The sequence below is a fragment of the Thermobia domestica genome, chromosome 6 (genome assembly GCF_964235325.1).
Source record: "Thermobia domestica chromosome 6, izTheDome1.hap1.1, whole genome shotgun sequence".
Classification (NCBI taxonomy): Eukaryota; Metazoa; Arthropoda; class Insecta; order Zygentoma; family Lepismatidae; genus Thermobia; species Thermobia domestica.
The window spans coordinates 9355630-9380832 of record NC_137459.1 but is presented as its reverse complement, the minus strand read 5'-3'; the positions used below and the strand labels follow the sequence as shown (position 1 = coordinate 9380832).

Here is a 25203-nt window from a genome sequence, read left to right as displayed (position 1 = left end):
TTTAATTCTCCGTACGGAGAGCACTTGTCACTTAATATGTGTTCCTTGTGTGCAGTGTACAAACAGAAACGAAGGCCTATGCGAGATAAGTGTGGCAGCTGAGTTGTTTCTTATCAGTTTTCCGTACTTCAGTGTACTTCAGACAGATGACTCCACTTGTACTTGTGATTAGTAAGTCTCTGAACATGGTTTTATCAAGTGTTGGATGCAGATAGCAGTGATATTAACGTTTTTAAAAAATAGTGGATTAGTTGCTGGTAACGATGGCTCAGTGGCTACATGACACAGACTTTGTATATGTGTAAGTAAATTCAAGGGTTCTTGTTACTGCTTGGGAATCAATTTTATTTCTGGGAATTAATATTTTTTCCTTTGATAGTAGTTCTTTTGTTTTATTTTTGAATGATTATGTAGAACGACACTCTGCTTCAAGTGCTTCCACTTTTCCACTTCAAAATAAATTTTGAACACTTCAGATTACATTCCGTTTATGACTTCCAATTTGAACAATCGCCTGGCAAAGATTCATTCATTAATACTAAAGGTGGCATTCAAACTCAACCAGTCGCTTTACTAGATGCTTTAGTTGACCGTAGTTTCCAAGGATACACTTTGTGGGTTTTCCCGCAGCGTTATACGCTTCAGTTTACTGTCTGGACTCTCATTCTGTATTTGAATTAGCAATATAAACGTTTCTATGCAACCTAATTTGTGACGACGCAGTGTCTGTGCGTTATGAGCTCGAATATGATCGGATTCTTCTATTGACGATTTTGGGTTTAACTGCTAACCTCTCTAAAGAATAAATACCGTACTTAACAAGAAGGCACATAAATTAATCTTTAAGTCAGGTAGCTCTCCCTATATATATATATAATATACAGGGAATTTCAAAACCACCGACAACGTTTGGGAGGTGATTCGTGACACCAAGATAAGGCAAGAAGTATAGACCAACCCGGGTGCAAAAATGCTTCCTTTCGTAGTTACAGGCTGCCGAAAACACGAAAAAAAAACTTTGAAGGCCCATAGCTCCAAAACTATGGGACCTACCGTAGTTGGGTCAAGACTTCATTTAGGAACTAGTATGTGCCTTATCAAAATATCCAGGTTTCAGAATCCTGTGGTACTTCCGCAATAATTTTTACAGAGGTAGTTGGCGAGTACTTCAAATTAAATGCCCGTAGCGAAACTCCCTACCTTAAAATTTTGAAACATGTATTTCTGGATAGCACACACATTAACTCCTAAGTAAAGTCTTGACCCGACTACGGTAAGTACCATAGTTTTGAAACTATGGACCTTTAAAGTTTATGTTTTCGGCAGCCTATAACTCCGAAAGGAAGCATTTGTGCACCCAGGTTGGGCTACACTTTTTGAATTACCTTGATATCAGGAATCACCTCCCAAACGTTGACGGTGTTGTTTTGAAACACCCTATATATATATATATATATATATATATATATATATATATACAGACTTCCAGAAATTTTTTTCCGAGGGCGAGACGGGAAGTCAAAATATAAGGAGACTTCACTGGGACATTATTTTTATTTTGGTATATTGTCAATACCAATTTAATTTTTAGTAGTTCCAGGGGGGCGGGTGGTCAACTTCACGGGACAAAGCTCATTCTCCCGAAGGTGTGTCGGGAAGAAAAAATGAAATATTGTAGTTTCGGGTAAGGGAGACGGGTGATTTAGGTAAGTGAATGATGGTGGAATGAGAATGTGGAAGGAAACGGGAGTACCCCGAGAAAACCCACGGACACGATGTTGTCCACCACAAACTTACTTTGTCTGGGATTGATCCAGGGACCCCACACACCAGAGGTACGCGCTCTACCACTGATGTCTGGAAGAAATACTGTTTGTAAACAGTGCACTTCATTACACTAAAACCCATGAAATTTTTTAGGCTGGCCAGATTTCCTGTTTATTGATTGATGTAACTGTTAGGTCAGCAAATCAGCTCCCATCGTTGCTATTTTCGGGGTTTTGGAACGGAGATTCTATCTCTGAAATCTTTCTTCTGTACTCCAAATGATTCCATGTCAGAGATCTCCATGACAAAGAGGCCCGGGTAATAACGGCCCCATATCCAAAATACCTGAAATCAAACAGAAGTGGAAATGAGGAAGACACGAGGAGATGGCGCCCCATTAGTAAATTGAATTCTTTGTTCAAAAGAAGGAAGAATATTAGTGGTTTAACAGTTGGACATTGACTGGTGATCCTGATTTTGTTCGATGGTGGTTTGTTCTGGAACAATCGTTATCGCTTAAATCTGTTCCCCATGAAAATTTGCTTGCGATGAATTTTAAGCCTAGTTTAAGGATCTTCACTACAGCGAAATTAAACTACCGCTAATTTTAGAGTTTTTCTGTAATATCTTCAAAACAAATAAAATTATTCAAAAAGCAAAAACGTAGTGAAGTAGACAATACGATTTTGTATGTGATACCTTTACCACAATTCACCTATCTGCTTTTGGTATGCCACTATTTACAGAACCCGCAAAAAATGCTAAATCTATCTACAGTTGCAAATAGAAACCAGATAGATGAGTTGTGATAACGGTATCACATGCAAAATCATATTGTCTACTTCACTACGTTTCTACTTTTTGAATATTTTATATTTGTTTTGAAGATATTACTGAAAAACTCTAAAATTAGTGGTTGTTTAATTTCGCTGTAGTGAAGGCCCTTAAGCTCAAAATGTCTAAAATATGCATTTGCTTTTTGCAAGATATTTCTAAGAATGTGAGTGAAATTCGAAGTATAGTTTCCTACGATATTTTTCGAGTCAAATTCTCAAGAAGTTGGGATCAATAGCCCAGTTAAAAATCTGAAATTGAAGGGAAATTATATAGAACTCGACGAATTTTTACATACGTCTCCGCTTCTCGTGTAAAAAAAAAAAAAAAAAAAAAAAAAAAAAAAAAAAAAAAAAAAAAAGACATATAAGCTAATTCAGTGAAACTACAGAAATCTGATTGATTCTTTTCTTATAGAGTTATATTATTTTCATTTATATGGTTTCTCAGGTTTCCGACGGGAGGTCATATTGCTGTAGGTATACCTTTCTAAGCCTCGCTCCTGAAAGAAACGCTAAACTCAAATCAATTTAAAGGAAAAAAAAGTATGATTTCTGAGGCCAAATCAACGCAGTGGGCAAAGTTAACATGCGTTGTAAAGTTTTGACAAATTTTACTGCACTTTATATTGACATGTCATCGGTATTATTTTTAATATTTAAAACTGTGTGCTTTCTTATTCTTCCTTTTTCCTTCAAACTTCCGCCTCAAATGATGACGAATGAATGCTGAAGTCATCAAATAAAAGGAATACCCAAGAAGACATGCGCATGACGATTGTATTCAAGAAATCATTATCTTTAAAATTCGAATTAACTGAATGACATAGGGAAATTTTCCTCGCGACGGAAATGAACTCTCTGTATGATCACAAAAGCTTCCCTGTCATAGACCTTGATATAAGGAATTCAAGATATGATATAACGAGATATGAACTTTTTGAAAATGATGTAACTTCAAATGAGTAGCGCGGTATAACATTTCAAATCGCACTTTTTGAAAGTTATAAATATCGAAATACGCCACCACAACCATTCACTGACAAATTATTAAACTAAGAATAATCTCTGCAGATTTTTATATTTTTGTTTCTTTGTTGGTCTCAACAATGAATTAAACAAAACAATTATAAACTGCACGGATTATCCTCTGATTTGTTTTTGAGTGAAGTTTGAATACTGATCTCTTGAATTCCATTGGATCACTTTGAATAATATCGATCCATACAAAATGTACTGCCATCTATTGGTCATAGTGTAGACCTTATACTCACCTTAAGTGTATTGCAAACCTGCGCCATCTTGTTTTTATGTTGTTTTTTTTTTCAATGATTTGCATTGCTATTTTAATGGTTTCATTTTACTTTCCTCTTCTTCAGATCCATTTTGTGGTATATAATGTTAATATTTACAAATCAAATTTAAGCAGTGTTTTATCCAGACATGGATGGGGTCAATTCCCCAACCCACAGCTCTATATTTCTCCCTTTAGAGCTTTAGACCCCCATGAAAATCTACAAGGCCTGTTGAAGCACTCAATTTATGTTATTCTAAATCAACGGATGACCTGTTCTTGCCCATTCCTTCTCACCACTCTTTAACCTTAGAAGGGATGGACGAGCGGAGTTCAAATTTTCAGTTCCAATTCAACTTTAAGGCTAAAAGGAAGGGAGAATGTTTAGAATTCTCCCAGGGGAAATTTTAATACACTCCGGGTTAAAAGTATTACTATGAAAATACCGCGAAGCCACGTTTAGGACAATAGCAGATACGGCTCCGGGAGAGGGGTATTTCCTTTCGAACCTCCCTCGGAAATCATCACTCACTACTTTTCCATTGCATTTACTTACCTTCCTCTCTAGATATTCAGAGCCTCTCGTGGTTATGTGCATAGCGTACGCGCCTTTGCTTCCGGAGACCCGGGTTTGATTCCTGACAAGAATTCATGTGATTTGGATCCGACGTTAAGCTGTGGGTCTGTACTTGATACAATCCTTGCTGCTGAGATGGAAGCTAAATTCAATTAATCCAATTTTCTACATATACCAATAATTTTGTGAAGTAAAAGGCCTAGTATGGATTGATGCTCTTACCCTGCGTGTATATAATAACGACAATGCACAATAAAAATATATTGTAAAGCATAATAAACTCACTTACGCCTTCCTCGACTATACTTGAATTCGAACTGTTTATACGACAGAGAAAAACTCGGTAGCTCGGTGATAAAGTTCTAATCTTTGTTGCAAAACGCTCCTTGGTTCGATCAGAGACCATGATCTGAGATTTTCTCCGGGGATAATTTCAACACACTAGAGTAGTATTGCAAAAATACTGGGATTCTTTACTCAGCAGCATAGGATGTGGAAGGAATTTTGGAATGTTCTGGAAGAAATTTCGTGGATGTGCGGGAAATTCTTGGGAGCCACCCCTGAAATCATCATTGATCAGAGACCATGTGAGTTTGTCCAGAAATAACATTCCATGTTGTTTTTCGGAAGACACTTCTGTCAGCTTCATCGGCATTTGCTTGCACTTGTCAGGTTGTAAAGTTACCAGGTGTTCAACTAATGATTTCATCCATATACAGGGAGTTTCAAAACAACACCGACAACGTTTGAGAGGTGATTCCTAACACCAAGATAAGACAAAAAGTATAGACCAACCCGGGTACACAAATGCTTCCTTTCGGAGTTATAAGCTACCGAAAACAAACAAACAAAAAAAAAGTGAACTTTAAGAGTCCATAGCTACAAAGCTATGGGGCCTAACGTAGTCGCGTCAAGACTTCACTTAGGAACTGGTATGTGCCCTATCCAAAAATCCATGTTTCAGAATCCTGCGGTACTTCCACAACAATTTTTATAGAGGTAGTTGGTGAGTACTTCAAATGATATGCCTGTAGCCAAACTCCCTCTATAAAAATTGTTGCGTGAGTACCTTAGGATTCTGAAACATGGATGTTTGGGTAGGGCACATACGAGTTCCTAAGTGAACTCTTGACCCGACTACGGTACGACCCAGAGTTTTGGAACTATGGACCTTTAAAGTTCACTTTCTCATGTTTACGGCATCCTATAACTCCGAAAGGAAGCATTTGTGCACCCAGGTTAGTCTATACATTTAAATCTTATCTTGGTGTCAAGAATCACCTCCCAACGTTTGTCGGTCTTGTTCTGAAATACCCTGGGGTCGCGGTGGCTCAGTGGTAGAGCGTTCACCTCTGGTGCATGGGGTCGCGGGTTCAAACCCTGCTCCCGCCAAGTGAACTTTGTGGTGGACAAACACCGTGTACGTGGGTTTTCTCGGGGTTCTCCCGTTTCCTCCCACTTTCTTCATTCCACCATTTCATTCATTTCTCATAATCATCGTCTCCTTTAGCCTAACCGCCATAACCATGGGACATAAAACTCATATTTTTTGAAACACCCTGTATATTTCTTTACATTGCAACAAGGCGAATCAATGTTCTCTGAACAAAAGCGGTCTCATATTAACTAACTTACTTTATGGCCTATAATGGAACCAGCAGGTTCAATGCCGTGTTCACTAAAGTTATCCATTGACTTCTCTCTTCAGCCAACTGGATCCAATTTCTACTTTGTATTCCTATTTCTGTTAGATCTATCTTAATATTGTCCCCCCATCTGTATCTAGGTCTTCCTAATGGACGTTTTCCGATTGAATTTCCAGTTAAAACTTTGAAAAGGTTCCCACTTTCGTCCATTCTGACTACATGACCTGCCCACCTGAGTCTCCTACACTTGACGGTCCCACATAGACAATTAATTTAATTCAATGTAAGCATGAGAATTTGTGTGTGTGTGGGGGGGGGATATAAATCCAACATAACTTGTCTACATACGGCCTTATTATACGTGTTGTTGTTATACTAACATCAGATGAAACACACACACACCAAAAAATAAAAACTTCTGTGTAGTACTACAGAATGTTCTTGACCCATTTTGGTTGTTGTACAACATTGATCATGTTATTAAATGTTATATGGAAGCTTCCTGTTGTGAAATGCTGGATTGTAGAGTTCACAGAAACCAGTAATGGGCACATTGTCCATGTTCAATGACTATAACGTGTTGGGTGATTATGTTGCTCGTTTAAGCGGGAAGCCGACTGCAGCTCTGACTTGGAAAAGATGCGTCATTCTCGACTTCCTGTTGATTGTTCCAAATGGAATGATCTCTGAAAAGAACAATAGAGTTTGGTAACGGCTCATTCGCAAGACAGCGGAATCCCTGTAAAATGTGACGTGTGAAATATAGTTCGAGACCCTGAGATAGGTCACCTACCGACACTCTCACTTCGCAATGTCGTATCTCATCATTTTCCTCTAAAATAATACCTAGCATACGGTGTAAAAAGTTTCGTACCTGTAAATAAAACAGAGGAAAGGATTGTTTTCTAACAATAAAAGAAAAAAATAGTGGTTTCTGCAGGGAGTAGATATACTATAGTACTTCCTTGTCGCTCAATCAGAACACCCGCTCGTGCAAAAATTAGATTTATTTCAAAAATACTGAAACCAATATAAGTGTTAGCTCAGTTTCGCATCTATCTGGATCATTTTTTTTTTTTTCAAATATTACAGGAGCTATTGCAATTTGCTGAAAGTACAGTACAGCACCAGTTGCCTCACAATATTACAGCTAGAATGCTTTTTCCCCCTTCTTTTTTGGTTTATTTTGTGTTGGTCAGATATAGAGGTCTGCACAGGCTCGGGCCTAAAAAGCATATATTACTTCGGGTTCAGGCCGAAAATTTTTAAATATACAACCACATTTCTCCGGCCATTTCGGCCTAACTTTGTAAATAATATTTATTAGATCATTCTTTCTGGAGAACTTTTAATTCACATCTAAATTTGTAACTCGAGACATCCACACTAAAAATTTATCATTGTGTAGTAGAGAGAGAAACTGAAAGTAAACATGCTTAGTTTGTCAGTGAGTGAAAGTGTTGTTTCTTACACTGAATTAAAGGAACAAAAACATTCAGAACAAGTTGTCTTGCTTTTTTTTTTTTTCTTCCTTTAAGGTGATGTCAGTTTATATCTTTTGTTTTTAATTATTATTATTTCTTTCCTCTGCTGATATCGGAATCATTTTTTTCACATGTTCTCCACAAAAAAAAAAAAAAAAAAAAAAAAAAAAAAAAAATAGCATTCCCATTTTCACTTGGAAAAAAGAAGAATCAAACGTTGTGGAAACTGAATAGCAACAATTGCACTTATTTCGCGCTTTAACAGTTCAAGAAAAAGGAAATTTTTTTATTTGGTGAGAATGGGGAAAAAAGGGAAAACTGCTTGAGGACTAAGTGAGTTCAGTACACATTTAGATGCATAAGTATTTGCACACATTGATATTCTATTTTAAATATTTATAAAGTATTCATGTTTCCATTTCATGAGAATTTATATAGATCTAAATGAAATGAAATACTTAGTTTAACGTCCCACGCTTATGAACCGAAGCTAAGGGAGACGGAACTCTTATAAACCACCATTTTCTTTAGAGTTAGTAAATATAAACGATAACTTTTATTTCGTTGTTCTCTCTGGATCACGTAAGACTCTAAACTGCAAAATTAAACCTCTAATTGCTGTAAATAAAAATACAATTTTGTGTTAATTATTAAGTTTCTGTTATTCGGGCTTACTTCGGACTCATTTGATTATCACACCGGCTCGGGCCTAAAGGCTAGTACATATTTCGGACTCGGGTCGGATCTAACATTACAAATTCTCTGGCCGGGTCGGGCCCGGGTTAGAAATTCCGGCCGTCAGACCTCTACTCACTGTTAGATATCTAAGTGATATGTAGTTTCAAAGCAATATCCATATCTAATTTAAGTTTATGGTAACCAAGGTTCCTTCAGTAGTTAATTGAGCATGTATTCTCTATCGTTATGAGATTTTGAGCGAGTGACAACGCCAATTTTAATTTCTTGGGGCAGGGGGAGCGAAGGAACATTTTTTATTTATTTTTTTTTATTTTATTTTATTTATTTATTTTTTATTTTTATTTATTTTTTTGAGGAGCAGCTTTTTTTTTAAACACTGAAAAAGTACAGTTTTATATCAAACTACAGTATCTCTGGGAGTAGGCTTAACCATTTCCGGGCTCTCACCCCCCTTGCTTCTTCCCTGTTTTGAAGTGATATGAAGTATTGTACCAGAAACAATCCACCAAAGAAAGTAGCATTGGACGTTGAGTTCCGGTTAATAATGTGTTCCATATTCGACATTTTATTATTATTATTATTATTATTATTATTATTATTATTATTATAGTTCAGAACAAGATCCTAAGACAAATATTTGTGCCCAAGAGGAACGGGAATAGTGAATGGCGGAAACTTCATAACGATTAACTATATCATTTATATCGTTTACCAAACATTATTAGGGTCATTAAGTGTAGGAGGGTCAGGTGGGCAGGTCATGTAGCCAGGATGGTAGAAAGTAGGAACGCTTTCAAAGTCTTGACTGGAAGACCAATCGGAAAACGACCATTAGGAAGACCTATGCGCAGATGGGAGGACAATATTAAAATGGATCTCGCAGAGATTGGAATACAAAGCCAGAATCCAGTTGACTAAGGACAGAAGTCAGTGGAGAGCTTTTGTGAACGCGGCACTGAACCTCCGGGTTCCATAGGCCATAGTGTGGGGTGACTTAGTTATACGGCTTCTAAAATAAATAAATCATTAAAAAAATATTCAGATGGAATTTCTTTGTTTTCTTATTCCACCAGAACTTTTGTTGTATGTAATATAAAAACAATGGAACAGATTCGGGTACTTCACCGGAATCGTTCATGTACTTCCAAAGAGTATCCTTAAGTAGCTGTCAATGGCCTGAGACATGGACGATGTTAGAGATATTTGCAAGGGTTTTATAAATAAATCCCAGCTAATGACACATCATGAACCATGATCATGAAAAGACTTGTCTCGTGTGTCAGTGTACAAATACTCGATTTCCTGATTTTGTCTTTCTTGAAACTAAAAACTTTTTCAAGCAAATTTCCAGTGACTAGTAGTGCGTAAGATTAAAATATATGCCTTAGGGAAAAAAAAATTGTGAAGCAAAGCTACCCATACAAATCAAGGTTACAGTTTTAAATTTGCGTGTGCCAACCAATAGAAATGTAAAGTCGCTGAGAGTATGAAACTTTCTATAGGCGTTGTTATATAATATTACGCGCCTATGGCGTGGGAGACCCGGGTTCGATTCCCGGCGGGAGCTCATGTGGTTCGGATTCCACGTTAATCAGTAGGTCCACGTCTCATATAGCCTCGCTGCTGAACGGGACGTTAAACTCAAAATCAACTCAACTCAATATATATAAAAAAATTTTTTAGATATAAATGTCCATCTCCTTATTAAGCATAGTAAAGAGAACTAAATTCTTTGTATGAACTGAAAACTCTTATCACTATTGACTGATTCATTCCGAAGGTATTCGTATAAGTTCGCGGAACGGGCGTGTGAACTTCAGCTGCTAATTATTCATCACGTTTCTGGATGTCATCTCTATATATATAAAATTGAGAATCACTATGTTTGTGACTCTAAATCTCGTGAACCGCCCGACTTATCTCGATCAAATTTGTAACATGGATGAGGTTCGAGGCTAGGCTGTTTTTAGGCTATTCAGGTAGAACTGAGGGGTTGGGGAGGGAGTATAAAAAGAAATAAAAAAACGTAATAACTTCTGAACCACTCGACCGATCTTGATCAAATTTTCAACATAGATGAGGTTCAGGCCTGGGATCGTTTTTATGATTTAAATTTGACGGAGCAACGTAGGGGAGGAGAAGGAGGGGGATATATATATAAAAATCAATTTATATAAGAATGAAAATGACTATTTTTGTAACTTTATAACTCTTGAACTATCCGACCGATCTCAATCAAATTTTCAAGATACATGAGGATCGGATCTGGAAATATTTTTTGTAATTTCACTTTAACGATAGATCCTAGGGGAAGGGAGGGGGTGTATAAATAAAAACAGATAAAACTTAACTGTTGAACCACCCAACCAATATCGATCAAATTTTCAACATATATATATGAGGGTCGGGCTTTGGGTGTCTTCTATCATTTCATTTTGATGAGCCAACCTGGGTAATGGGGAGGGGAGATATATGTAATATATATATATATATATATATATATATATACAGTGTGCGAATTGAAAAGTTTTCCCAGGGGGGATGAATTTCACCCATATGCGCACCGTCCTCTCTCTCTCTCTCTCTCTCACACACACACACACACACACATATATATATATATATATATATATATATATATATATATATATATATATATATATATATATATATATACACTAACAAGTACAAAACAGTTGAGATGTGAGATGTTTCATAAATTTTCATTCACGCAAAGTAAGAATTGTTCCCTTTTTCTATCTTCATGTCCATTTAAAAATACTCCAGAGGGGGAAAGATTTTTGTCAGGGGGGGAAATCCCTGGCATCCCCCCCGCCAATTCGCACCCTGTATATATATATATATATATATATATATATATATATATATATATATATATATATATATATATATAAATAAATAACTGCCTTTGGCCTTTGTGACTTCATCACTCTTGAACCATCAAACCGATCTCAATCAAATTTTCAACATACATGACTTTAGGGGCAGGAATTACTTTAGGCTATTCACTTTGACGATGTAACGTAGGGGAGGGCGAGGGGGAGAGAAATTTTTAAATTATCAAAAATGACCGATATTAGTGTTGAATCTATAGTTTTCGGGGTCGACGAGATAAACAGTGACACTTCTGATGCTATTTAAATCCAAATTCAGCCCCGCATTTTGAGGGAGGTGGAAAGGGAAATACATAAAACTGATCAAGAATGACCAATATTAATGTCGAATTCATGGTTTTCGGGGTCGCCGAGATGATCAATGATCTTTCCGATGCCGTTTAAATCGATGCCATTAAAAAGGAAAACAGCATATGTCACGGGTACTAAACGCATGAGATACGGAGTTGTGCATTTAAATTTTCATTTCAACCCAGCGAAGCAGGTAATATAAGCTAGTAAGGAATAAATATTTGTCCATCCCTATCTGATACTACTGTGTTTTCCTAAAACTAACACCCAATCAGGAAATAAGTCCTGGCTTTTTAGTTTGCTCGTAACAAAAGGCCTACCCCCAAATTTCTACACTAGTTTCATAACTCCAAGTTACTTATACATTATAAAAGTATACAGATATTTGTATTTGTATAAATAAATAGACCCTACTTTGTCTGTGGAAATAATATAAGACTGCATCTTATTTTCGGGGAAATATGGTACTCTTAAGGATCTATATTTATATACACCACCAAATGGGTTCTCTCACATACACAGGCGAAAGCCAAATACAAATTTGTGAATGTATAAACAGTTATTGGCTTAATAGCTAATACGCATGGCTCTGGGTTCGACCCGTTGTATGGGCTTCGAAATTTTGATCCAGGGTGATGAGACAGTATTTGGAAACTAGATGCGTAAAGAGGCAGTAAACTCGAGTCTAGAAAGCCAGAAATAATGGAACTGAAAATCAATGTGGAGAATATATATTGCAATGTTTTTGGTAGAGTCAATAATGATCCGAGATTTTTATCCCTTCACCAATTTATTATAAAATTTGATAAATACAATACGTCTTTGATTACAAAGATAATAATGCTGTTTCCTTGTTAATGTCCAAATAGATGAGTATAGGTGTTTTGCGCGGTGCCCCTTCTCTCAAGGCAGTCTCCAAGGCACCTGCCGGTTCGATGGGTTTGGAAGGATAGCCCCCTCAGCTCAAGGCAGCTTCGCAAGGCTTTGTTGTTGAAAGGATCCCTAGTCCAGTGCGACCTCAGGGCGGTGTAGGTGATTTGATCAGTTGGACGACTGATGCTGGGTCCCTCGGTGTTCCTCCTTTTATTTGTCCTCCTCGGGTCCTTTCGTGAGGCCCGTCTGCTTTCGGCGTTCCTCGGTGTCCTTCCGCGTTGGCTTGCTGTCTGCTATGTTGTTTATAAATAATAGCACGTGTTGAGTTGACACGTCTGTTGTGATGTGGGGATCCTTGCAATATAATCTGGCTCCATGGTCTGCAAAGCCAGTGATTTTCATGTAGTATCAAAGTTTGATATAGCGTCACAGTTAAATGTGGGAAAGGATTTCGGAAACGAGATTACCAAAACTTAAAGGTGCCATCCCGATATTGAGCCGGTACCACTGAGGAAAATCCCAGAAGAAACGTAGTTAGGATGACCGACTGCAGGATTGTAGCCGGGTCATTCAGATTGCAAAGTGTGAACGTTGCTCGTTCATCTCTGCCCGTTGGGTAAATTTTCTCCGTGATATATTTATAGGTTTGCCATTCGTAATACTTGATAATAATTATTTATAAACCTATAAATGCATCAAGGAAAGAACAAGAAACTCGTAAATGATAATTTAAAAAAAAAAAAATTAGGTGAGATAAAGCTCTGTGAAATACTTTCTCATTTTGATAAAAGTTTGCTTTATCTTAACTTGACCAAGTCTTCTCAATATAGGCGCGGCTCACTTGAGGAACAAACCTTTTACTAGGAAGTACGTATGATTAATTTGTTTCTGCATCATGTACAGTAAGTTTTTTTTTTTTTTAATTTTTTTATTTAATAGAAACTGCTCTTAAATATTTAAGTTTACTAAAGATCTCCAAGGTAAATGTGAAGATTTAAGTAAGTTTTAATTTTTAAATGATATCCTGCCCTGCTTTCGTCTTCTGTTCGCGTTGGAGTCAGGACTTAGAAAGCAAGAGACGGTATTATACAATACCCTGAAGAAGGCATTATTACAGTACCGAAAAATAACGGGAAATGCATGTTTTTTCTACAACTCATAGTAGAACCTTGACTCAGTTCAATTCTTACAAGTTATACTTTTTGCGTCATTTTCCGAAACTTTTGTATAGATGTGAAAGGCTTATTTACAATTGTAACACCTTTTGTAACATAATGTATTTTTTTCTTTCAGAGGGCAGCCAGAACAAGGTGGTAGCTATCCGGTAGATATGACATATCATCCAACGAATGGTCATTCGGACAATCACTCCCCAAATTCATCTCATCTGTCGGTGCATAGTGGCGAAGCAACGCTCATTTCTCGAACGCAGAAACAACAGACGACGCAGCAGGTAAGTGTCACTATTCGTCTCTACTTCAATTGATAGCTAACATAGCCCAGCAGTCTCAAGCAGCGTTTCCTGCACACCCCTTATTGAGATGATGCACCATCCCTAACAAAAGTAAACAATCCCGAACAAAATTCTAGTAAGCATACCCTTTGTTAGGTGTCATTGGCATGATTTTATTAACGAAGAAACACAGGAATTGGTTTCCAGACTACTGACTAATTAACTGCTTGAGAGAGCAATATAAAATGCTCATACAAACATCTCAAATTTACAACTATTATATACAGTGAAACCTGTCTATATTGGCCACTATTGGTTCCATTGAAAAGTGGCCAACTTACAGAAAGTAACAGATTGGTGTATTTTTTGAATAGGATTTCTAGAATTACAATGCATATAGAGTAATCATAACAATGTACAGTACTAGGAAAAATTACTACAGTATGTTTAATATTGTAGTTAACTACCTCTTGTTAATGTGCTACAGTACAAGTGTTTCCCTCGGAGCAAAAAAAAAAAAAAAAAAAATGTTTTGAGAAAATCTTAAGGGAATTCCTATCTCAAAACCTCCACTACCTTTCGACAAGTCGTCAGGTGCCAATAGTTTACAATTGAGATGGTTAGTTAGCTTTAACCTTGAGAATTTTCCGGAATCACTAAAGCTTCCCACTGATGAAAGGAGCGGATATAGCTAGTGGTTTTACCAAAACAGACAGGGTAAACAAATACGTACAACCATTTCCTGAATTCCTGTACGTGTTATTTCTTATTCATATCTTTCTGCACCACCTCTTGATCAGGGTAGTGTTCTGGCCATTGACCTCCAAGAACAAATCATAGAAATACATGCTTCTTTGTCTCCAGTCACAAATACAAAGCATCTGCCTCTCATGGGAACACGAAAGAGTTAAAAAAAAAATAATAACAAAACGGTACTTTGAAAGGTCAAGATAAATTCATCATTATCATCATAGTGTAAACATTGCTTCAATGAGGCCAACTTCCAAGATAGACAGGTGGCCAACTTACCGAGTAATAAGTAACGAATGTCTTATGGGAAAATGCAGGTTCCAGATAAGCAGATGGCCAAGTTGACAGTTTTTACTGTATTAACATAGATATATGTATATGAAGAGATTATACTGTACTTTCAGTCGTAACGGAGAAAGCGAGTCCACCCAAGTGCGTCCCAGTGCTCTCGCTATCCTTTTTCTTCATATCTTAAGCCTCCATAAACCTATTTTAAGCTCATGGATCAGTAACGAGGTGGTTTACATTTATTTAATTGATTTTCATGTACAGTATGTTGAAAGTGTCAGTTTGTTGTACGGATTAAAGTGGTTAGGGTTTACAGCAGAACATTTCTGAACTGAATTAGAATCGCAGTTTAAATTTGTTACTTACGTTTGTGTTCAAAATCAACAAAACTAGTCTGAGGTGGATTTATCATACTCGAAAAAATACTTTTCCAAAATAAATAATTACAATAGTGAAGCCACCAAGTTGATTTCCTGCGAAGCAACTGTTTCTCCCATTTGGCTACGGACATGACTATAGATGCACCTTAGAATTCTTTCAAACGTACCCTTCACAAGACCTGTTAGACATGGCTACCAATCCCACTCAGGCATAAGCGTGTACTTGTCATTATAATATTCTGCCACTATGTTTACTCTTGAGACATAGAACTCGACTTGCTTGCTTGTACTTTTTCCACTGTTCTTCTTATTTGACATTTTGGAAAACAGCCCTCGTTAGATTTTACACCTTTAATAATAAATTATTATGTATTTAAATGGTCACTTTGGGGTTCGTCATTATTAGAGAGAATTTTTCGAACTGCCCTTCTGTATATATCCATAGTTGTAGCATGGTGTGCATAAATTTCTTTAGGTTATTCATTTTTTTATCACCTCATTTTTTCCATTATCATTCTCATATTTTTGCCCAGGTTTTTCCGACCGGTGTGTCATGACAGTCCTAGGAGACTTAACCGCAAAATTTTAAAATCTTAGGAGATGTATTATGCCACCCAAAAGGACTATAAAGAACTTATATGATGGGTTGAGTGCTAGAGTAGCATGTGTGCAAGTTCATACTTTCGAGAAAATTGTACCTAAAGTCCAGCTTTTCCGTGAGTTTAACAGCGTAACAACAATTCATCGTTCTTCCAGCACTGAATGAACCATGTTTCCCAATGGGTTAATGTCTCCCTGCGTAAAGAATGTAGGGTTTGTGGATTTAAAGGAGATTTTTTTGATTTGATACTTCGTTGACTCTGCTACCTTTAAGCACGAAATTTCTACAAATAAGTTAAATTCAAATTTGAGATACTGTACCAGTCAACGTCATCAATTCTAACCTAACGTAACGTAAGTATGTGGCGATGCCGCGGGTTTCAGTAACGCATCTTGTCAGTCAGAGAAGGTTATGGCATTGATTTAGCCTGAAGTGCATAATCACAAGACCATTTTTTAAATATATATTTTCCCTGGTTCGATCCCAGCTCGCGCCGTGTGGAATTTGTGGTGGACAAACACAGTGCTCGTGGGTTTTCTCGGGGTTCTCCCGTTTCCTCCCACTTTCTTCATTCTACCATTTCACTCATTTCTCATTATCACCGTCTCCTTTAGCCTAACCGGCATAACCGTGGGACGTTAAACTTAAAGATTTCATTTCATTTCATTTTTTATTTTATATATTTTTTTTTATTTTATTTTTCATTTTGTTTCAAAACGCTGTTATGCTTATAAGTGAACTTACCAGTAACGAACAGCATAGGCAGACTATTCAGCTAAAAGATATTTCGTAAGTGTAAAGTATATTTAATAAACGTTTATTAAGAATATGTTCATTTTTCTTCCGTTTCAAGCTTAAATATATATATCACGATGATCTATTGCTGTAATTGTATTCTGATGTTTGCATCTGTTAATGTGAATCTTGGGATTATTGCAGGTGACGACCGTAACGAAGGTAGTTCGGGAGGTGCATCACTTAGGACCTGATGGACAACCTGTGGATTATGTGCCATACAGCACTGTGCCCCCAACCTCGACTACAGGCCCCTATCCTCATCCGCAGTATGCTGCTGCACCGAATTACGAACATCTAACGGGGCAAGAGCCTTATCCTGCGCACAGTCCTGCAGCTGATCCTGGTAGGTACTGGTAACAGATGAAAGTGGAATAAAACTTAATCTTGAACATGAAGTTTCGTTTCGGTTGCGTATACAATCATGCTTAATATGGACGGTGTTATACTATTTATAAGTTCACTGACGTGTAAATTTTTCATGTTACAAGGTATCTTGTTGAATGTGGGTTCCTTACAGACAAGTTTTTTCCGTGTTCGTCAAAAATTGCACATAAAAAACGTACAGGAAGAACATAATGATCCGTATTAATTAGGTTTGAAAATGTTAAAAGGAATAAAATTTTGCATGTACACTCATGTCCAAAATAGTTGTCGCACGTCTATAAGTGTGTTGTTGTTGGAATATAATTTGATAACGAATTCGCCCGGTATTTCTTATAACGTTAGTATGTGTATAATCAGCAAAGACATGTATGTGGCAAATTTCATGTCAAAAGAGCAGTAAATAAGAACAATAAAACGAAAATAAAACTTTCTTCTCCATTTAGCAACATTTTGTTTTACTCATTCTAATTTTCGTATTTATAATTCTTTTCCTATGAAATTTACCACAAATATACATTTTCCGCTTATACACATAGTATCAGTATTAAAAGTACCCTGCAAAATCATTATCATATTATTTTCTTACAAGAAGATAGTTATAGATATGCTACAATCATTTTGGACATGAGTGTACAACTACTCACTAAAATGGATGCTTCTTCTTAGGTACTGGGTAATTTCCATTGAGTCGAGGCTTATAGATATAATAAAAGCATAGTATACTCATTAAGTTTCAGCATCGTATCAGTGACTTCCTCAGGAGTATCCTCTCTTCTAAAACCTGTGGATCCTCCTTCTATGAATTATGCAGTGACGGTAGAAATATATACTAACCTCTCATACCATACATGCATTATAGAACTCGGTTATTTCATCTGCAAATCAACTGTGCATGCAAATATGCCCATTCTTTATCAAAAATGCAACGTAAATATGAAATCCAAGAATAATTTTATTTACAAGCATGAAAGAAAGAGGAAGAAAAGTAATAACGGAAGAAGACGAAACAAAAATTTATTCGGAACACAGCTGAAAGAAATAAATACGAGGAGCAAGAGGAGAAAAATTGCTTATGGAAAAGATATTGTACGGAATAGAAAAAGAAAAACAAAACGCAAGAAATAGTGTAGATTAAGAGAGCATAAGTGAATAGAAAATTGAGTACGATTGTTGACTGAAGAAGGAGTTAAAAACACACTGAAACGAGGTACAAATACTCTTAGATAGCAAGGAAAAGAGAAGAGATATGTTATAGTCAAGCCAAGTATTAGTATCTTTGTATGTTGTAGAAGGAAAAAAAAAAAGGAAAAAAAAAATTGCAACATGAGCATGTAAGTTTATTGTGAAACGACGAAGTCTTTTGCTCCAAAATAAGTGTGCAGGGGAGGACACCGATGTTTCTTCTGGCGTGATTCGTGCCACTTAGACGTTATGTTGATTCCCTGGGCTCTTAGGCGTAGTTTCAGAATAAACTTACTTGCTCATATTGCAGGCTTTTTGCTGCGGACTGTACAAAAGTTAGATAAAAAATATATATGTATATTTGAAATTTTAACATGCGATTTCCTCAGAACATGATTTCTTGTTATGGGCCATCATTACATAGAACTCCTCAATTAATGAAAACTTTCGCGAAAAAAAGTGCATACCCCAAATTTCTGGTCCATATTATAGGAAGTATTTCATGTGTGTGAAGCAAATCAAGGCAATATAATCTTCTTGTGATTTTTTTTTTTTTTTTCATAAGGAAAAATCAATTGAAAATTGAAATTTTATTACACCCAATATACTATTTGGCAATATACTGGATATGTAAAAAAAGAAAAAAAGTGTTAGCTACCAGACTGGTATTTATTTTATTTTTTAAGTGTGACAGAAATACTCCTAACAACAACACAGATATTCCTACGAGTTACGCACATTGTTACCTTGTAAACAACAATTGGAGTTTTTGACCAATGTGATTAAACAACATATCATCGTTGATATTGCAATATGTCGTATGTGAAGTTTTCAAAAGAGTAGAGAAAACCTGTTGCTATAGCCAAATCCGAAGCCTCTTGATGTTGGGTGTACTGCCAGTGCGGAAATAATACCAATGGTGTGATTCTTTCAGGAAGCTGCTGCTGACAATTTTGATTATAAAACGAGTCAAAACTCAACATGGCCGTTTCTAGACAGCATCAGTACGATATACTCTAAAATAAATGCAATAGTAGATTAAGGAAACAACAAGCATTTCTACGAGGATGATTCAAAATGTAATGCGTCCAAGGTGTTACCTTTATTTGTGTTTGACAGATAGCAACGATACAGGTATCAGTGGAAAGCTTGCAATGTCAGCTACAAATGGTGGCATCATTTTTCATCATAGTCCCTATTACGGGCAAAGCACTTGCACCAACGTGAAACAAGGTTTTTCATGTAATCAACGAAGAATTGTGATTGTTGCCGAACTGCTGCTTCCACTTCCGCGTCACAACTGTACCGTTGGCCCTTGAAGTGATCCTTAAGTTTGAGAAAGAGCCAAAAATGACAAGGCGCAAGATCCGGACTATATGCAGGGTGAAACAGAATGTCAACACCACTTTGCCAGCAGATAGAACTTTTTTTTTTTTTTTTTTTAAGTAGAGGACGTAATGACGTATCCACGACTCGTCGCCGGCGATGAATGTTCCTCGGTGCACAACCTTCCGCAGTCAGAAATTCAATGACAGCCCGCAGTTTCAATCGGACGTCACCACTCTATGCCATGGATTGCTCCATTACTCTGGAATGAGAAGAGATAGGAAGGTGAAACAATTGACATTCTATAGTTTAAACATCAGTGCTTTAATTGCAAACAGTTCAGAATGTTTGCAGTAGTATTGGCCGAGTAGGGCTTGGAGGCATTACTTTCTGAATCACCCTCGTATTTTGGGGCTGTTTATATTACAAGAAAGACAACAAATTCAATATTGCTTTTTAATATAATCATCCGTCATACGTATATGAGGAGGAAACAGTAACTCTTAGCATATAAAATTAGAACTTAAGAAAAATTAGTAAAAAAAAAAAAATTAATAACTGCCTAGCCTTTATAAAATAATAAATCAGTTAAAAGGTTGTTGATTATGCCTGTAAATCGAGGAAGAATGTTGAGAAACATTTAACGCCTACAAAATGTGGTTTAACAAATGTTATACGAAATACCATTTGCGAAGTGTGCGAAGTGAAATTCATATGTGAAAATAGTGGGAATACGAATATAGTGTTCATCCTGAAAGAAGACATCAAAGACGGGTAAAAGGGGAAATTCTCTTTCGGGACACGCGTTAATAAGTAGAACTTTACTTAAAATAGATAACACAGAAACATTCGAATAAAAAAAAAAAAAAAACTACCGTGTTGATTATTTGAATAAATGACGGGATAATGTTGGTATTTATTCAGCTTGGTTGATGAATGACAAAGGAAATAAAAAAAGGTATCTTCTCACACGCCGATGTGGCCCATTTCAAACACACAGCGAAGTAGTCACTGTAAAGAATACTTGTGTATAGTGAATTGGTAAAATGCAATGACTTCTACGTTGTAATTGCATTTGTAATTGTTTATTTCCCTTTTACCTCAATTCTGTCCTTTCGAGGAATTACCACTTTTAGATCCGAAATATCAAGAATTTTAGTGCAAGATTATGGAGTAATAAGAACTTTCCATTTAGAGTATCTGTAGAAAATTTTGGCAGTGTAATATGAAATAATTAGCGCCGAGTTATTTGTCTTTATATAATGAATCATTTAAAATCTGGATTCTGTCTTTCAGGTTATTTATATACTTGTAAAGGAAGTACGGTCTATTGCACGCTGTGGTAAACAATCTTATTAGCCTTTTCAGGACCGGCAGGGATTTCAAGAAAATCAGGCCTTTACGTTGGCGGCCCTATTACCCGTTCTAATTGTCACAGGGAAATGAACGATACCTTGTTGTAAAGCTTATGGAGTTATTGTTGGAATCTGTGTCCTATAAGCTTTTCAATGAGGTATCGTTCATGTCCCTGTGACAATTAGAACGGGTGAGAGTTATACACCGAGCGGATCAAAAGTCCCTTGCCATAGGCCAACTCGGTAACTATTGAAGATATGCAAAAATGATAAGAACATTTTGATTTTCAAGTGAGAGTTGTCAATCTAAAATGGTGGAATTTTCGTAATCGGACCAACCGTTTAAGCTCGACACTGGTATAGCACCCAATAATAAAGAAAATGCAACGTTGCCACGCCAGTGGAGGACAAGATGGAATGAAATAATCTGGAGCGTGAAATACCCTAGGCCAAGGACAATAGAAAGGGGGAGCAAATTAAAGAACAAAGGAGCAGACCTATTTGCAGGGCCCACGACAGTGGCGTCAGCACCACAAGGAGGAGGGATAGGAGAGAGGAGGTATACGAGAAGACAAACAAATGAAAATAAGTCGTGTCGTGAAAATAAGGGGCCGCCAACGTAAAGGCCTGATTTTCTTGAAATCCCTACCGGTCCTGAAAAGGCTAATAAGATTGTAGACAAAGTATTTTGATATTTAAGAGAATTCGTCAAGTTTTGTATACATATAATGTTGTTATGAGTCCCCCAAATAGAACTGGATGAAAAATAGAAGTATTACGTGCACTTAAAATGTAATTTTACTTAATCTTCGTTAGGAACTTAAAAAGAAAAGAAAGAAAAAAAAACGAAAAGGTGTTAATTAACTCATAAAATAAGCGCCTTATGGGTAATAGTTCTCGAGTAAATAAATCGTTAGAGAAGTTTTAAATCTTTGAGAACGACAAATAAGATAAAAATTTAGAAAATAAAAAAGGCAAAAAAAAAAAAAATCCGTGTTTTCCATCTTAAAAGTTTTCGTGTAACAGTCTACACACAACCAGGTAACCAGTAATTATACCAGAACTTTAGCCACTTTGTAAGTAAGAACTTCTTTATTTAATCAAAAACACAGGAGATTTAAGTAAAAACTTCTTGATTTGAAAGAAGAATCATTTTCCCTTTAAATTAGAAAGAAAAAAGATTCGAAGGTTATAATTAACTCATTATAATGAAAAGATTCCAGTTTTTTACGTGACTGTGCAAGCAACTGTGTGTATGCAATTAACAAGTGCAATTTTTGTTGAGGATATTTTTTCCAGCAGTTGTAGTTTTGAGTTTCGTATATTTGAAAGGTTTTAGTAGTTTGTATGACTTTTTAGTAGTATTATAACTATTGTACTGTAATGAAATAAAGAAACAGTAAGTGCCAGAGTACAGAAAATCCGTTAGAAAAGTAAATCTCCATTCCGTTCCGAGTGTATTGCGATAGGTTGCTATATATTTACTTTTGAATCTTGAAATTAGTACATCACAAAGTTGTAAGTCATGAGTGTCCGGCATGGAATACTGAAATAACACAATCCCTGGACTCAGGGAGACCCAAGCCACAAGCTTCATTTTGCATGTTTAACACATGCTCAATCAACATACTCAACATAGTGGATTGGCACCCCACCCCCCCACCCCACACACACACGCAAGGGCCGCGGTGGCTCAGTGGTAGAGCGTTCATCTCTGGTGCTTAGGGCCCCGGGTTCGATCCCAGTCCCCACTAAGTGAACTTTGTGGTGGACAAACACCGTGTGCATGGGTTTTCTCGGAGTTCTCCCGTTTCCTCCCACTTTCTTCATTCCACCATTTCATTCATTACTCATCATCACTGTCTCCTTTAGCCTAACCGGCATAACGTGGGACGTAAAACTCAAAGATTTCATTTCATTTTTTTTACACACACACGCACAAAAAAATGTAGATAGTTGGTTAATTGATCCTAAATAAATTAAAGCATCAAAGAACACAGGAAACCGGTCTTGTCTCTGTACCTTAATTTGAGTGAAATTAAATATATTGTTTTATGTCCCGCGGTCATTCCCTTTACGTAAAAGAAGATGGGAATAATTTGTGGAATAATAATGTTGGAGAAAACCCACGAATACTATCTTCTTCACCACAAACTCGCATGGCTGGGGTTCGAACCAGGGACTCCTTTACACTACAGACAAGTACTATAACACTGAATCACCATGTCTCCTTGTAGCTCAATTGATTGAGTATCTTCCGTGAAGTGAAAGATGAGGTTCGAGTCCATGTCAGATGTTGCTCTTATATCAATATTGTTTCTATACGTACCTATATTAGGAACAAATAAAGCAAGTTTAACGTGTCATTTGCAACTCCGTCCTCTGTAACGCCACCTTTTTCTGATTCATTCTCAATAAATTATCCTGTGTATTATTTAGTTTCTCCCCCAAATCACTTGGTACTGACTGTGGCTTACTTAGTAGTGATTACGGTTCATTACTTGTAACTGTAATGTAGTCATTAGTATAAATAGTGTATGGCGTAAAAACTACAGTGCATGAAATAGGAACCAGCTTGTGCTAGGTGCCCACTGAAAAGCACGAATGCTATCTAACCGAGTCGAGGCAGCAGAGGGACGCTTAACGTTTAGCGAGGAGGTGCGTCTGTAGGGAGTAGGCACGTCAGCGACGGTGGGTATACTTACAAGAAAGGTCATTCACAACGGCTCACTATAAGTCACAGTATCGGCTCCGGAGCCTTAATAGATTTAGGAGAGATAATAAATGTCATCCAATTACTCTACTAGACAGCCAATATACAGACGAGAAACTTGGCGTTGATAAAGGCAGTGGTGTCAGGTAAACCAGAAACATAACTTTTCAGATCCATACACTGCTAACACTTCTGTACTCCATTCTGCCTCGGCTCTCCTCTCCATTTGTTCTGCTTCCCTCTGTCGCTGCACTGGGTATAGATTCATACTCTGGCGTCATTCATAGACCAGTTGGAAATGATTGCATTAATCGTACATACATCTCGTTTCTTTTGTTTTCATGTTTTTTGTATTTTTTAATAACCTTTACGTCTAGTATTGATATGTTTATAACTCGTAGAAATGCATTGAACCATAGGAGAGGTTTCTTTGTTTTCTGCATTTTTACCTTCCGCTTATCTGTGCAAGTGATTGTAATGCTCATATCTTGAATTTCAGCACACCGATATCCAGATCACTACCGGCCTGGGTATCAGGATTATGAACACTACCCACCTCCAGGGGAATACCCTTACCAAGGACCACCATATCCTGGAGGGTATCCTCCATATGGGGAAACAGCCAACTACGTCGAACAACCAGGGTATGGGGAACGACCTCCGACACCACCCAGCCCAAGCGAACGGAGTGAATCTCCACCGCCTCAACAAGCACATGCACACGGTGAGTATCAACGGAATGCAGAGATTATTTTTTACTTTCGTACTTCATTATTATGCTAAGAGTTAGTGGAAATTGCATTTTCTTAATATTTTCAGCTGATAAAATTCAGTGGTACCTTTTTTTCTATACATTTTCATGGATATGTTCAAACAGTCTGTACTGGTTGGTGTCTTGTCTTATCGAAACTTCGTACTGTAAGCCCCAAGGAACCGTTTTAGGCAATACTATCTACTTTCTTCTGTTCATTCAGTCGTTAGTAAAAGTCTATATCTCTGCCATACATTCACTTTTGTCCATTTCTTCGGAACGTACTAACTAATTTGAGTACGATTTTCTGAGGCAGTACCAAAACAATATGCAGGTTGATTCAAGTCGTTCCAAAGTTATGGACAGAAAGTACATCATGCAGTGAAAAAGTATGCAGTTTTGATGATAACTGTACATTCATTTTGTGCTTTGTTCTTGCTTCCACTTTCTCCAGTCATAAAATTGTTAACATTTCGCTTCTTTTGCGCTTAAGTAACGGATAAAAAAGGGATTCCGTAGCCATGCCTCATATATGTGTTTGATACAGTCATGTTATTGATGTTAAAGGATGAGTTGCCAAGCCCACTGTAAGCGGAAAAAAAAAAAAAAAGTTTCCAACATGCCATGTTTCATAAGTTACTGCCTATTTTAGCGTTATAGCGTTAAAAATATGTGTATTATTGAGAAATATTCTCCAGTAAGATGATGAAAAGCTATAAGAAATTTGTATACTATAATAAAGAAATAGAAAAGCTGGAGTCTTAAACAAGTAAAATAAGAACTATTTTTCCATTCAATCATAGTCAGGGGTTAAAGAAGCTGACAACTAAAGAGTAGTTATCA

General features: G+C 36.8%; 1 protein-coding gene across 10 annotated transcripts in view; it reads left to right on the top strand.

Annotated features, from left to right (window-relative positions):
* p120ctn (adherens junction protein p120) overlaps window positions 1–25203 on the top strand; it is a 360526-nt gene that overhangs the window by 220184 nt on the left and 115139 nt on the right. For 9 of the 10 annotated variants that reach the window (XM_081761305.1, XM_081761309.1, XM_081761302.1 and 6 more), the window contains 3 exons: window positions 13673–13832; window positions 16791–16992; window positions 24109–24333. In XM_081761305.1, the coding sequence (XP_081617431.1) occupies window positions 13673–13832; window positions 16791–16992; window positions 24109–24333 (587 nt within the window). Of the gene's footprint in view, window positions 1–141; window positions 302–13672; window positions 13833–16790; window positions 16993–24108; window positions 24334–25203 lie in introns of those variants that run through there. The other variant, XM_081761304.1, reaches the window with a different exon arrangement.